Source organism: Festucalex cinctus, chromosome 18 (assembly GCF_051991245.1).
Source record: "Festucalex cinctus isolate MCC-2025b chromosome 18, RoL_Fcin_1.0, whole genome shotgun sequence".
NCBI classification, from domain to species: domain Eukaryota; kingdom Metazoa; phylum Chordata; class Actinopteri; order Syngnathiformes; family Syngnathidae; genus Festucalex; species Festucalex cinctus.
The window spans coordinates 773699-789981 of NC_135428.1; the positions used below are offsets into that span (position 1 = coordinate 773699).

General features: G+C 39.1%; 1 protein-coding gene and 1 long non-coding RNA gene across 2 annotated transcripts; both read right to left on the reverse strand.

Annotated features, from left to right (window-relative positions):
• Window positions 1-1790: 1790 nt before the first annotated feature.
• LOC144006541 (uncharacterized) lies at window positions 1791-3664 on the reverse strand. Its single transcript, XR_013279871.1, has 3 exons — window positions 3558-3664; window positions 3123-3187; window positions 1791-2976 (listed from the first exon to the last, which is right to left on the reverse strand). It is a non-coding gene; the product is annotated as an uncharacterized LOC144006541 (long non-coding RNA).
• Window positions 3665-6867: 3203 nt separating this feature from the next.
• grxcr2 (glutaredoxin and cysteine rich domain containing 2) lies at window positions 6868-11031 on the reverse strand. The gene is made up of 5 exons (XM_077505528.1): window positions 10975-11031; window positions 9960-10149; window positions 9087-9220; window positions 8176-8370; window positions 6868-7569 (listed from the first exon to the last, which is right to left on the reverse strand). Exons 1-5 carry the CDS (start codon window positions 11029-11031, stop codon window positions 7429-7431), a joined length of 717 nt encoding a protein of 238 aa, XP_077361654.1. The 3' UTR covers window positions 6868-7428.
• Between the last annotated feature and the right edge of the window lie 5252 nt (window positions 11032-16283).

Sequence of the window (16283 nt, forward strand, 5' to 3'; positions counted from 1 at the left end):
CGTACTCGTTCCACCGTCCTAATCGTTGTTGTTGGTTTTTCAGGTCTTCCGTGCGCAGACTGAAGATTAAATGAAAACGATCGTCCGACACATTCATTTCGCTTCTCTTTCAGATCGACGACCGACTCGGTGGCTTCTCCACGCACACGTTGGCCATTTTGTGAAAAAAAAAAAAAGGGATTTTCATTCACTTGCTGCTGCAGAAGAATCCAAAATGAGGAAGCAATAATATGTCACGGCCGTGTCAGGAAAATGAAGGACGAAATCCGTCTGATAAATTGGAAGCGTGCTCGTAAAAAAAAAAAGAAAAAAAAGAAGAACTTGTGATTTCTTTGGATATTGCTGAGGATCTGAAAGGACTTTTGCTATGAGACTTCAGTGGCAGGTTCAAATCCCGCCATGGATCAAAACTGAAGACGACGTTCCAGAAGGTTCTCTGTGGAAAATCTTCAGGAATCCGTCCATTTTCTATGCTGATTTTCAAGGTTCATGCATCGGCTAAATTGCAAATAACAACCCGGATTGGTCACCAGTCAATCATCGAGGACATATCGAGACAGACAAGAAGTTACAATCGCATTATTAATTCTATTCACTTTTCAAAGAAGGGTTCTGATTATTAGTGTTCACAAATCAAAAGTTGACAGAAAATGGAGCAAATTACCATTCACATTGTTTTCTTGTGAAACTTAATTGATCTTCATTCGATTCGTCACAATCTCTTAATTGAATCAGTTTCATTCCCACAAGTTCGATGCGGCATCTTCGGAAATCTGAGCCCGAATGCATTTGGGGGCTGCAAAATCATTCATCACCTGTGGACTAATTATTCAGTCGCTGGAAGCAGCCGGATGGAACAGCAAACAATTGAAGCGCGACCTTTCCATTTCGTTTTCGCGGCACGACGACAATTCCAACGAAACCAGCCGACATCGCAAATGTGTTGTGATCCGTTTGCTTTCGATTGGCACCGTCAGACACGTTTTTTGGTTCGGATTTTATGATTGCATCATTCGGGGAGACTTTGGACGTGGAACCTCCAAAGTTTGCTGCCTTTATTTTAGACTCTTTAAGTATGTTCCTACACAGCAGTTTGACACATCTTGAGATCATGCACTGGCTGCCAACCAATCATACAGCACTTATATATTAAATAAAAAAATTAAAAAAACATTCACACTCACATTCAGAACTGTGGACAATTTACAGTCTCTTCACCTTCACCGACGGATTACAATGCGACTGAATGGCAAAACTAAATTTACTCGAATATATATAATATATTACTATTTAATTGTACGGAATGCTCATGAAATCATACTATTAAATTGTATGAAATACTTATGAAATTATACTATTTAATTGTATGGAATGCTCATGAAATTATACTATTTAATTAGATGAAATAATTATGAAATTATACTATTTAATTGTATGGAATGCTCATGAATTGATAATATTTAATTGTATGGAATGCTCATGAAATTATACTATTAAATTGTATGAAATACTTATGAAATTATACTATTTAATTGTATGGAATGCTCATGAAATTATACTATTTAATTATATGAAATAATTATGAAATTATACTATTTAATTGTATGGAATGCTCATGAAATTATACTATTTAATTAGATTAAATAATTATGAAATTATACTATTTAATAATATGGAATGCTCATGAAATTATACCATTTAATTATATGAAATAATTATGAAATTATACTCTTTAATTGTATGAAATGCTTATGAAATTATACTATTTAATTGTATGGAATGCTCATGAAATTATACTATTTAATTATATGAAATAATTATGAAATTATACTATTTAATAATATGGAATGCTCATGAAATTATACAATAATTGTATGGAATGCTCATGAAATACGATAAAAACAATAAATGAAGCAAAATTGCTGGAGCTCAAAATGAGTTTTGAGGACCAAAATAAAAATCAATTTATCATTATCCGCCACTTTGGTTGTTTACTTTCACCTCAAACGCTTTCAGGTCAGAACTGGGGGAAAAAACAACTCGGATATGTCCGACTTCTGACCATCCTCCAATGCAGCAGAAGACAATGATGAATTTTCAAAAATATATAAACTCGCAAAAATCGCTCTAAAACTGAATTAAAACTAACATAATTGATTAATTCGTAAAGTGAAAAATGAAATAAAAACAAACTATATTGAGAAATCCCAAAACGATTGCAACCCCGCAATGAACTTTGAACGAGTGAAAGAAAGCAGGCAGAAGAAGCGCCACCTGCTGGACAAGACAGAAGTGGCAAGTGGCCGGAGCGAGCTGATTGGTTGACAGGAGGAACAGGGCAAACGAGAACGAAAACAAAACCAAAGATGGAAACAAGACAAATGATGACGTTCACATTCCAAAACAAAATTGCCACCTAAAACTGACAAAAAATGACATCATGATGACCTCATCTCAACCTAATTATTGTGTGAAATGTGCGCCTGTTTAGTCATACACAAACTTATTATTCTGCTGTCACGCAGGTTAATTGCACCTTCTGGCATCCGCTGGAAAATCATTTCAACTACATTTCACTGCGCACACAAAAAATTGGATGCTAACGCTAACGCAGGTGTAGCCAGCCTTGTGACTAATGAGATTACAATTGTGCTCCATCTCTCAACATTTACAAAAAGAAATGATGCAGCCCTGCACATCGGATGCTGTACCCGAGGAAAACAAAAAAAGACAAAAAAAAAAACAGTGCACCAAATGAGTTTTGCTCAACAAGCTCCCTAATTAGGCTAATTGATTTCACACACCTGGCTGAGCCTCCGTGATGGATGGACTCGGCATCGTAATTCCTAACTTGGACTCAGAAAATAAACGATCGTGATCACGGCCACGCGCACCCAAACATGGCGACTTGCTCCATTTCTTACCGAGAAAAAAAACAAAACACTTTTCTTGAGAGGATCTCCCTGATGTCTCATGCTGGAAAAAAAAAAAAAAAACAGCCTTGTTGCTAGGCTAATGCTAATGCTAATGCTAAAATGGTCATCATTTTGACTTATTCCATATGAACACAATATAGTCTATCACAACAAAATAGAACCACAGAACTGAAATTTCATACGTACTTGTGGCTCGGACGCAAAGCTTGTCGATTCCGTCACGTGAATCGAGTTGTCATCGAGTTGAAAACCTTCAATGAAAAGAATATCGCCATTGGTCAAACACAAACAAGCACATGGCAGAAGCAGATGCTAAGCTAAGCTAGGCTAAGCATGGCTTCAAGTCATCACATTTGCAGACATGTGGTAGTTAGCATTGATAGCATTTAGCATGACAAGCTAATTGCTGCTATAATTTCTAATAGCTCAAGTTGAATTCAACTCAAATGTGACAAATTGGGTGTTTAGTTTGTTAGCATCAGAAAGATGGTTAAGCTAACAGCTCAGGTACCATTTGGCTAAACATTTCTAAGTATTAAACATTGCACATCACTATCAGCATTACTATGCTATGCTAAGGTTACATTAGCATGTTGACAATGAAGCTCAAGTGACTCGCACCAGTGGAAGCCGTTCAAAGAGGCCCATCTTGGGGAATCATTCCGGTTGTGGGGTTTATTTCGACCTGTGTCAGCAATTTGGATTTGATTTCATTTCCTGGTTTGCCACTTCCTCTTCCTTTTGTCTCCTTCCTGCCATTTTCAAAGTAAGAGCGCAGACCTGTCACGGCAGCGACCACTTGACAAATTGACAACAGTCTGTCGCCAAAAGTCTGTCAATCATCGGCTCGAAAAATATCCACGCTCATCTGTTACTGTGTCTTGAAGGCTTATGCATTCAATTCATGACAAAGACGAAAATAAATGCGATCATTTTGCTATAATTCAAGTTCATTTTAATTGTAGTTTCAGTTAGTTTTTGTTTTTTAAAAAGCTGTTTTGTTTTTATATTATTCCATTCACAAAATTGTTTTTTGAATTTTAGTTTTAGTTAGTTTCGTGAACATCAAATGTAGTTTCAGTTTTCATTTTTTTTAAAAAGCATTTTCTATTTTGTTAACGAATTTTTGTGAATTTTTGTTTTAGTTTTGTAAACATCAAATGTAGTTTCAGTTAGTTTCCATTTGAAAACTATTTTATAACTTCATTATTTTTCCATGTACAATCAATACCTTTCAAAAGTCATTTTTCGACTCGCTGTCGACTGATGATGACATCATCACCTGTGCTGAGGAAGTAGGTAAACGACCAATCACGGCTCACCTGTTTTCTGGATTTGGTCAGTAAACGGAGACATGATTGGTTGTTGGCACATGTGATGTCATCATCAATCGACAGCAAGTCGAAAAATGACTTTTGAAAGGTATTAAGCACAAATTTTCCAAACAGGAAGTGCAGTTGCCGGTGGGGCGTTTATCAATAATGGAACGTGATGACTCGGCAAAGTTGCGGCGAGGTCAACAAATGAGGACGTGAAGCTGCTTAATTAAGGAAGACCTGAATTGAAAATCTCCGATTGCCTGAGCGGCCTCAGCGAGAGCTCGTTTGTGCACCGTGTCGACAAGCCAGCGAATTGTTGTTTGCTTTCGCTTCTCTTTCGCCCGCCAGCCAGCCGGCCGCCGGCGGGGCGTCGTCGCTGATGATTAGGAGGGGGGCGGGGCCTCGGCAAACAGAGAGACGGAAAAGGATTGCCAGCAAGGTGGCGCGATCGTCATTGTCGACACTAATGAGAAATTAATTGCGCCACAGCTGGCTGGGATGATTGTAGTACCGGAGGGCCATCACAGGGGGCGACGTGTGTTGTTGGCCTGCCGGGGGTTGGAATGACACCTTCAATTGCAAAAACTTAAAAAAAAAAAAAAAGGGCTGCACAATATGCATATCGCATTCAATAAGTTTCATATGGAACTTTATGCTTTGATCTGAATCTGACCAATCGGCTGCTAGCTAAAATGTGCATCGCCATCCAATAGTTGAACATTATCGATATGTAATTACAATTAATTAACTAAGAATATAGTGAGTTTGCGTATTTTGCTGCATGAAAAATGTAATTCTTGTAATTCTTAGTTGCTAGAATATAACGATGTCGGTATTTTTGTGACATTTTTACCATCTAATGAAAGAAATTACATTTTTCATGCAGCAAAATAAGCAAACTCACTATATTGAATTCATATAGGCTGATTAGATACACAAAATAAGAAATTAAACATTTTAAACAAAGTAAAACAAACGTAATTAAATCAATGTAGTATTATAATTTGAATAAAAAAAAATAAAAAAAACAAGGAGCATTTTTCATTGCTCACAAAATAATGGCCAAGATTCAAGTGAGGCTCCCTGCTTTCAATTTGTCATTTTTATTCTGTCCAGCAGATGGCGATATATTTTCCCATTCAAAGAATGCAGCAAAATTATGTGCACATTTTTATTTTATTTTTTTATGTTTTCTATGATTGTTAAAGTGTGTGTTTATGTTTTAATATCGAGATCCCTCTCGCGGCACACAAGAATTGCTGAGTTGGATTTCAATTTTTAAAACAATATATTTGCATTTAATCTTCAAAAACTGTTGAGAAACTTTTTTTTAGGTACATTTTATTTAATATTCATGTACAATGCATCTTAATTGAATTATTATTTCTATAATTTTCTTAATAACACAGCGTTAACAGTATTAAATACACTTTTTAGGAATAAAACTTTTTGATGAACAGTTTTGGTACAAATCGCTGACCCAAGACAGACTCTTTCAAATATGAAAAAGTATAAATCCATATTTGACAGTATTTTTTTTTTGTGATGGAAAAATGAACTTTTGTGTCAACTGAAATGACTTTTAACGTATGTGGAAGACGACGGGGCGCTCTCTTCCCCATCCCAGCTGGGCGCAAAGGGCAGCCGAGCGTGGCCATGAAATATGGATGGCATACATGATATTCCGCATATCTTCTGGAGATTTTCTGCATGCCCCCTGGTGACCTCCAGCAAGTGAACCGTCAAGTGACGAGACGCCAACGCCGCTTTCCTGTTTTCCTTCCGTCTGATGAAGACGAAAGAAGCAACAAAAAACATCCGACCATCATTTTCCAGCTTTCGTCGTCGTCTAACTTGGTCTTCGTTTTATTGGCATTTCATCAGCGCCATTTTTGATGCAGCCTCTTTTGGCGTCCTACTCGGCGGCGGCCATGTTGTGTGTGAAGCCCACCGGGCCGAGCGGTATGGACGACTAAAACGGACAAAATTCTAAATACACAAATGACTAAATAAATAAATAAATGACTAAATACATTAATAAATAAATGACTAAATAAATAAATGACAAAAAGTGAAAATAAAAAAGGATGTATTTCCATTTATATTTAAATTTTTGGATATAATTTTCGAATTCTATTTTATATATTGATTTTTATCTTCATTTATTGTGAATTTTGGCAGTCGAATCGCCACCCACCTCCCAAATTGCGGGTCGCCGCGTGAGCGCGTGGGGTCAACTTGAGGATGTTCAATTTTTTTTATTTATTTTTTGCTCGATGAGGGTGTGAGAAGTGTTGCGGCCTCTGAAGGCGCGTGTCATCCTTCATTTGTGTTTCACGGGAAGATGGCCGCAGGGGGCGGGACGGTGTGTGCGTGTGTGTGTGTTTATTGTCGCCAGCGCATTTGTGAAGAGCAGAAGCGAGGTGACAAAAATTTCAGGAATTTTCAAAGCTGGCAAGTGTTGACGGGAACGAATGAGATTTGTTTTGCGCCAATAAACCAAAATTTGACATCACTTTAATAAAGAATCGATTGCACGTACAGCATTTCGCTTTATTTTTGTTTTCTTTCATAGATTTGGCCGGACTTTGGGAGGAAATATACAAAAGAATAATCAACTCATTGAAGCCATTTTTATGCATTTTGGATGAGCATGCTGTATCACCAGTGAGGGAAAGAATCCCCTTTGCAACAATCTTTGTTCATATTTAATGCAGCAATCTCAAAAAAATAAAATAAATATGTTCGTTAGGAACAGTTGACAATAACCTGAGAATGTCAAAAAGTTCATGAAGATGTCACTCCAGTCCAGAACAAACAAACATCTAACGTTATAATTATATCCATTTTTTTAGAGTTATTTTGAAAAATGATTTGACATCTCTGTAATTCGTCATAAACATGTCAATAAACAACATTTGATTCTGATGCAGTGTTGGGATAAAAACATTCCTAGCAGGTCAAATGCAAGCGTTAACGTTTTCCTCAAAATCATGTGACCAGCAAAAAAAAAAAAAAAAGTGGGGGCGGGGCGGATTATGTTGACAGCAAAGAGTCAAATGTATTTTGCCGTAACTCATCCGCGGCTTACGTTTGAAAAGCCGGCGTGAACATTTTTGGGATGAAGCAACGGTGTCGCTTGAGCGTCAGTCCAACGCAAAACTTGCCGCAAGTCACTGGCACGTCTGACGGCCGCGCGGGTCGCCGACGGACTCGTTGAAGCGGTTGGCCGGCGTGGGCAGCTTGCTGCCGTGACACAGCGAGCACGGCGCCCGGCCCGAGCCGCCGCAGAGCTGGCAGTCGCCGGTCGGCTCCTGCGGGGGGCACAAGCGGCAGGTTGGGTGGCAAAAAGACAAGTTCGAGCAAGAAGCTAACTGATTTGGGAGGAAATTGGAGAGCAGACGGAACACGACGATGGCCGACCGCTCGGAACGTTGGGGCTCAAATCTCAGCCAATGCTGTAAACTACAGGAGCTAGCTTAGCTAGCTAGCTACATACTTATACAGTATATCTAACTACATAGCTGGCTAGCTAGCTACATACTATAATGCATTTTGGGGATGATTTTAAATGTGATTTTTAAGTATATTTATTGTGATATTAACCGGAATAAGGACGTTTGAAAGTGTGTCACACGGAAATGACATCATCGAGCAGCAGCCAATAGAAATGGACCTTCAGATGATGTCACTCATCATTGAACTCCGCCCAAACGTAACGCTACATTATTTATTAAATACCGTATTGCTCACAAGTTGTACACAATTAAAAAAATAAAAATAAATAAAAAAAGAAAGAAAATTAACGCTGAAACTAAACTACATTTAAAAAAAATCTAATAAAAAAAATAAATAATAATAATAATAATTTTGAGAGTGCACAAAGAAACCAAAATAAGAAATACAAACTGATGATTTACCCGCTCGCCATCGTGCGTCGCGAAAGCCTCGGCTCGCCTCCGGCCGCCGCGCTCGCGGACCTGCGGGTAGTCCTCCGGGGAGACAGGGGGCGCCCCGACGCGGCGCGAGGCGTCGGCCTTCCTCGCCGGCGATCGGACGATGCGCAGGTTGCTGGTGTAGATGATGATCTTGCCAAAGTCCAACGTCGACGACGACTGCAAAAACATGCAGTATTTGCAATCAATCAATCAAGCATGACTGATCGCTTTCACTTCCTTTTTTTCTATGTTAGTGTGCATCCATTTGCATTTTCAAACCCGATGAAATGACAATCAGCCCAGACTGTCTTTTGAGAAACGAGGGAGCTTCGCAGTCAAGTCTGTGAACCCTCAATGCCCCCCCGACTGTTGCGCTGATAACGGTGAGTGATAAGATTGCAGATCAGACGGCGTGTGGCGGATGACGCTAATAAGCTAACAGGCTAACATGTCGTCTTCCACTCTTTTAATTCATTCATTATTTTTTTAAATCTATTTTTATCTTTTTCTATTCAAGGTCTTTTTTTTAATTTTTATTATCTAAGCGTCTTTCTGAAAGATGGCAACTGTTTATTGTTGCTGCGGTGTGCGATACTGCAAATTTTGGTATCAATCCGACACCAAGTAAATAAAGGGCCAGTATTGTCGATACCGATAGATACCTTTTGAAAATTATAGTATATAATTAAAAAAAATACTAATAAGGCAGCTGTATCATTGAATTGCTTATTCACAATGAAATTTCAACCTTTAAGTGCGTTCTTGCTAACCCAAACAGCAGCACAAATTCAGGCGCGGTTGTATCGAAGTTCCCCGTTTCATCGAGGAGCAACTTGATGCCGATCGCTCCACAAAGTTGCAGAGTAGTGAAAACGTTTTCGCAGTGCTCTTACTTTGGCGTCTCCCGCATGGTTTTGTTTGGCGTGGGCACCCGCAGCAGCAGCAGCAGCAGCAGCAGCAGCAGCAGCAGCCGCCTTGTAGCTCGTCATTCCTCGGTACACGTTGATTCTCTGGGCAATCAGATCGCCTGGACAACAACAACAACAACAACAACAACAACATGATGTTACATGTGGATTAGCCTAATAGCCCAGTCAATAAACATACAAATAAATAAATAAATAAATCTCACATCACTATTTCCTGATTTTTATTTATTTTATTTTTATTTTTTTGGTTGGGGTGATTAAAAAAAAAACTCCTAAATTCCTTTTAATTGATGTCAGCTACATGTGGATTTTGGCTATTAGCCTGCTAGCCCAGTCCCTGAACATAAAAATAAATACATAAATAAATAAATATACATACATAAAATAAAAAAGCTAATTTGACTATTTTCCGAGTTATTTTATTTTATTTTTTGGAGGGGTGTATTAAAAGCATTTTTTTTTTTAATGCCTTTTAATTGATGTCAGCTACATGTGGATTTTGGCTATTAGCCTGCTAGCCCAGTCCCTAAACATAAGTAAATAAATTGAAAAAAAAGCTCACTTCACTAATTTTATTTTTTTTTTTGCCTTGACTCTCCTTGAATCCTGAAGCTAATAGTTAGCTAGTGAAGCTAGTAGCTAGCTAATAGCTAGTATATGCCCATTTGCATGACTATTGCCTGGTTTGATTCATGCCAACCTCCAACAGATGAGGACAAAAAGTGCACTTTTTGTCATCTTCCTTTGCGGAGGCCCTCCCAAGTCAAGCCAAGCCGAGCCAAGCCGAGCCAAGCCGAGCCGAGCCGAGCCGAGCGGACGAGCCATCGTGGAACCCACCGTGCGGCTGCGCCGACGGAGGCTCCCGGAAGCCGCTCAGCTGCTCCACCTGCAGGTGACTGGGCGAAACGGCGCCGTGCGGGAGGAAGCTGCGCGGGTACGTCTCCTCGGGGCTGTCCAGCTGCTGGCCGTCCTCGTAGACGTGCTTCAGGACTCGGCCGCTGTACGACGACGCCAGTTTGAAGCGCACCTGGCGGAATGGAACGCAAGTTTTGCCGCTTTGATGGGGATGCGCCGTTTCGGGGTTCGCGCACTTTTTCTGGACCCCGAGCGCAAAATATTTCTCGATTCAAGTTAACACCAGCCTGAACACTTGTACAGTCAATTCAGAGCATGAAATAAAATGTCATTTGATGATACTAAGCAATGTATAACAAAGGAACTTCATGAGATAAAACTTTATTTAAGTGCGACGTTAATTGACAGATGCAAAGCTAACGCTAATGCTAACTGTTTTTGACAGGTTTAGAAAGTGCTCTGAGGTCAACGTCAATAAATGTAAACATCCCCTCACAGAATGCAATCAATAATTATATTGAAGGTGAGTTTTTTTCCCTCGAAAAATAATGAACTAAAACTGAAATTGGAAAAACATTTTTATGAACAAAATAGAATTTTAAAAAAGAGATGGCATAATTGCATTTTTCTTTTTCTTTTTTTTATCTCAATGTTAATATGAAGTAACTGATGAAATTCTGCTATTTTTTAAAAAATTTTTTTTCAAATTGTACAATACAACTTGTCTCCACAAATATGCATTATTTATTATTGCAAATTTTTTTGACATGGATGTATCTGCTGCATTGCGATTGGAATTTCCCCAGTACCGACTTTCCAAGTAAGGGGGCGCTCATTAATCGCACGTTAAAAAAATAAATAAAGTGTCATAGAAAAGTATTCTAACTGTGAACTCTGAACTCTTCTCATCGCTTTAGCGTTAGCGAATCCAAGCCAGTGTTTTGTTTTAGGGTTTGTTTGTTTGTTTTCCTCTCTCACCTGCGCAAGTTGAACTCACCTTCCGAGGTTTGGTGCCTTCATGCCGCTGAGCGCTTTTTCTCGCCGCTTCCTCCATGACGGCTGGCGAGACGCGGAAAAGTTGACGACTGAATCCAATCAAGTAATGAATTCAAATTTCAATGAAATATAACCGCTCGTATTTTTCACGCTTATTAAAACAACGAGCCACCGTCGGCTCAGCTTTTATTGCGACGCATGTTGAATTATTCACACCTGGATCGTGTGGACCAAAACAAGAAACCAGAAGCTCCGTCATCAAATAATTATGACTGCGTGGTGCAAATATGTCAGCGGGCGCAACCGTGCTATAATGAGATTTTTTTTTAAATGGAAAATAGCATTGTACTAATATTATACATGATAATATGCAGCAATAGAATTTAAAAAAATTAAATAATTCTGGTCACGATGCATCATTTGAATGGGCTCCTTCTGTTGTGCCTGCCAAGGCCACTGGGGGCAGCATAAGACAAACAAATCTGCTGTTGTCGACATCGCTACTCCTCTATCAAGTCATCAGTGCGGCACTAATATTAGTTGTTCTATGCAGAGGATAAAAACTACACGACTGAAGCCTCTTATATTCAATAATTAGCTAAAGCAGGGGCCTCAAAATTGGGGCCCAGGGGCCATTTGTGGCATCAGTACAGCACTAATATTAGTTGCTCTATGCAGAGGATAAAGACTATGTGACTGAAGCCCTTGTATACCATCCGTTGCTAAAGCAGGGGTCTCAAAATTAGGGTCATTTGTGGGCCCCCCCCAATGAAAGTGGCCTTTGTGCACGCAAACATTTCACACATCCATGTCGCTTCCGTCATCAACATTCATTCATTCATCCAACTGTCATGTTACGTTCAGTGTGCCTGGCATCGTGTTGTTTACGCCTCCATACAAAAAGTCGCCGGCGTTATTTTCTCTTCTCTGAGGCGTTTTGAGATGTCAAACGTGCGTCCGGACAGTTGTCACAAGTCAAACGTGACGAGAATCGGTGAAAACGTCACAAATTAAGGTGGAAACGTTCAAGAAGTTAACATCAAAACTGGAATCGAACGTCCCCTTCTGGTGTCAAATCCCTTCAACTGGTTTTGGTTGCCATGACAACTTCTTTCTCCTTTTTCAGCTTCTTGGCGACTCCTTGAGCAGATTTTTTGTCTGTAGAACACTTTTCATTGTGGAAAGGAAAAAAAAAAAAAAAAAAAAGGAACCCGCTCGCTCTGCTATTTTTGGGCGCGTTCTCAAGAGGAACGCGAGAGCAACCAAACAAACTGACTTGTCAAATGAATATTCAGCATTCTTGTCTTGAGGAAAGAAGAAATGTTCCGTACCTGCCCGCCTATCACCTGTGAACGGAAACAATCTATTCATTCTTTTAGGATTTGCTACACGACACTTACAAATCTTCTCAATTTTGACAAAAAAATAAATAAATTGACCCAAGTGGTTGTTTGGTAAAAAATACAATTAATACATTTAAAATGACTAAATAAATAAATAAATAGTAAATTTGTATAAAACAACCCAGAAAGCTGGCTCAAATTAACCCAAGTGGTTGTTTTGCAAAAAAATATAAAAATTAAATAAAAATACATAAAAATACTTGGGCCAATTTGACCCAACTATGGGAACAAAAAAAAAAAATTGTTTCACTTTATATAAAACTTTCTGGGTTGTTTTATACAAAGTGAAAGCATTTTTTTTTTTGTACCCAAATTGGGTCAAATTGACCCAAGTGGTTGTTGTGCTAATTTTGCTTATAAATAAATAAATAAATATTAAAAAAATGTAATTTTGCAAAAACCAACCCATAAAGTTGTGTCAGATCTTCGATTCTTGGGTCAATTTGACCCAACATTCGACTTTTCTTGCTGGCTGTCGTCATGCGCGTGTTGTGAGTCACTCGTTTGCTTGACTGGTGTCAGCCAATCAGCTTTGTGCCAATTAGCAGACGAAAGCAAGGACGGCCTCAACGGGGGGGACGCAAGAAAATAAATAAATACATAAAAATCAGGACTTTCATCATCACTTCTTGCACTCACTTGCCATCACACTCCTACACACATTTATTTTATTTTTTTGACATGCACTGCAAGTCAAAACGCACGCGCGGGTCCAAATGAGACGCGTCCGTGGAATGAAAGTCGAACCTTCATCACCCGACCGGACGAGCGGAGGACATGAAAACATTACGCAACACTTGCCAACATTTGATTGAGCGGCAAACGTATACACGCGGGTCAAAAGGTCGTTTATTTTGCTTTTTGCTTTTCTTCACACTAAACGATGACGACAAAATGAAAACGATTCCATTTATAGTTTGTTTTTTTTATGCTAGAGCATACAGAAAAGTTTTTGATGAAGCCTCAACTGCAAAGAACGGTTGAAGAACTGGTAGTTATTACACAAACGGCCAGCAGGTGGCAGCAGAGTATAAGAGATCAGCCAGGGACATGTTGGGGAAAAAAAAGCTCAATTACAATTCAAAATAGATTTGTGAATCATGATGAAACTTTGCTATGTTCTAATGCTAATAGCTGGTAAAAATGGTAGTAATTCCAAACGTGGCCAGCAGGCGGCAGCAGAGTATAAAAGATCAACCAGATTTGTGAATAATGATGAAACTTAGCTATATCTAATTGCTGCAAAACAAAAACAGATAGAAATATACTTTTTTTTTCTGATGAAAGAAGAGACTTGAATCTTTCTTTTGATAGCAATATGAGACAAAATTGTGTGGGCCTTGCAAAATCAGTCAAAATCAATCCAAACAGCAAACGGGGTTGCTTCAATGAAAATGGCTGCCAGTCAACGAGTTAAACAAGAAAGAAAATGTGAGAAAAGTCTCCATGAGAAAAGTGCAAAGTGCCGGTGAGCGGTTTTACAGCCATAAAACATTTAGAATAAATATAAAGCATAAAGCTCACTACTTTGCGGATTTCATTTCTTACGGGTATTTTTTGGAACCGAGTCCCAGCGGAAAAACGGAATTCTCACATCTCGACATAACGGACCTCAATAAATGAATATTTGACTCATTTTGAAACATTTGAGAACGACATTTGTATTTGAATGATCAAATTGAAGCAAAAAGTTCCGCCAGCAAATTGATTTGCGTGGCAGAAATGAGCCACCAAAAGTGTTTGTTTTTTTTGCCTTGACAAAACATTGCCTTCAAGTGTATCTTTTTTGCAACGTGACAGCCGAGAAAAGGAAATGAAGAAAAAAGAAAGCGCTTGTGTTTGCTTTTGCCTGCAGGGCCTTCTGTCACTGACTCAACAACACATTTTACATTTAAGCTGCTGGGATCGTTTGCTTTTTCGCAGTTTCGGTCCTGCAGGCTCGCTGGTGGAAAGAAAGAAAAAAAAAAAACGAACTTTGCAACATTAAAAAAAAGAACAAACTTTCCATTTGAATTTGGACCTGCAACCGTCATCGGGGACACACCGCTCGAATTGCCCGCAATTTATTGTTAGCCGATCGCAGCTTTTGGTACCACGTAAAAAAACACATTTCATCATCATGATGATGTCATTATATTAACATCAGGTGATTTTTTTTATTTTTTTTATCACTATTAATTGCATGACTTCAATAGTTATAACTCATTTCCTCCCAATAACTTATACTTTTTTTTTCATGTTTTAAGTGTCCCAAAGACGTATTTATACATTTTTAAAAAAATGTTTTAAGTGTCTTTGATGCAGCCTCTCAACTGCACTTACATGGCAACAAAAGGCGCTAGCGAGCTGCGCCGCAAGCTAACACACTCGCAGGGCTCAGTTGGTCCGCAGCATCACTTCCTTGATTGGAAATTGAAATCAAAACGCCAAAATCTTCAGAAAATTCTGCCATCTAGTGAAGTTGCATTCTGGTTAGCGAAAATGCGAAGCCATTTTTGGCAGTCAAACATGAATTTTTTGCCTATAATACATTTGATATTTCCATTATTTTTCATGTACAATTAGTACCTTCAAAAACACAATTTGCAACTTGCCGGCGACTGAAAATGACATCACAATGTGCTCAGGTAACCAATCACAGCTCAGCTTATAAATGTCACATGACCAAACCTAGAAAACAGGTGAGCTGTGATTGGTTACCTGAGCACATTGTGATGTCATTTTTAGTCGACAGCAAGTTGCTTTTTAAAGGTACTAAATTTGTACATGAAAAATAATTAATTACAGACAAAATAGAAACTTTTTATTGCTATAATGGGCGAAATAAGTGAAGTGAGAAGCGTGTGTGTATTTTGAAAAGCGCTATGCAAAAGAAATGTATTATTATCATTATTATTATTATTATTATTACAAGACAAAAGTGCTGAAGAAAATGGAGGGATGATGGATTGATGACAAATTGTGGGTGGGTGTACATAAGGCTTGTTTGTGGCGTCATCATGTTTTCCTTAAAAGTGCAAGTGGAGACTCTTGATGTGCTCCCCCTTGAGGCGCGTTTTCATTTCATTTTGTTTGCAAGATTGCGCGACGGAGCCTATAAATGACTCGCGTCCATTTCCCCAGAGGCCACTTTGCTACAAGATGCATTTGCGCCTTTTTGATGCTGAAAGTGCAGAAAGTCATAATATGAGCGCGTGCGTTTTTTTTTCTTTTTTATGGGCCGCCTGCTGACTTGAGATGCGCCTTCAAATGTTGACCTGTTTTCCCGCTGGGGGAAGATCCGAATCGGACCTGAGATCAGCACACTGGACTGACTTACTTCTCCCTGCGGGCAGCTTCACTCACACTCTCATTATTATTATTATTATTATTATTATTATTATTATTGGAAAACAGCAAAGTCAACTGGCATCTGCGGCAAGACTGCCCCCTGGTGACCGAGGAGGGATGAGCGAAGGCATTTTTTTTTTCTTCTTCTTTTCCCAGCCGCAAGGCTTTTTTTGTCAGTCAGAGAGCTGGGAAAAAAATAAAAAAATCCCAAAGCACAGTTGGCAGCTGGCAGGAAGCAGAAGTGGGAGAAAAACGACAACAAAAACAAGCACACTGTAATAAATCCGCGAACGACGAACCCGCGCTAAACGAGGGAACTCTTCCAACATTTCCTCTTTCACGTGATGCAGAATGTAACTTTTCCCCAAATGGCTGCCAGGTCGTCCACGAGATGCTAATTAATGGCAGGTTTGCCTTTTGAGCAGCCATCTGCTTTTTTGCCTAACGATGTTTTCGCACGCTTGCTGGCTGGCATTTCAAAAAGGACGGAAAAGAAGCGCGCCAATCAGGATTTCACGACATGATTGAACATCAACGCGGGCAGGGATGCGTTAACTGCAAATATGGAAATGCAATT

What these genes read in the sequence shown, in the direction of transcription:
- grxcr2 (XM_077505528.1), bottom strand. Translation starts at nt 11,031, where the DNA reads ATGGAGGAAGCGGCGAGAAAAAGCGCTCAGCGGCATGAAGGCACCAAA. An exon ending in ACCATGCGGGAGACGCCAAA is followed by an intron (nt 8,371 to 9,086) that starts GTAAGAGCACTG and finishes ATGTTTTTGCAG; the next exon opens with TCGTCGTCGACGTTGGACTT. An exon ending in CGACGCACGATGGCGAGCGG is followed by an intron (nt 7,570 to 8,175) that starts GTAAATCATCAG and finishes TGCCCCCCGCAG; the next exon opens with GAGCCGACCGGCGACTGCCA.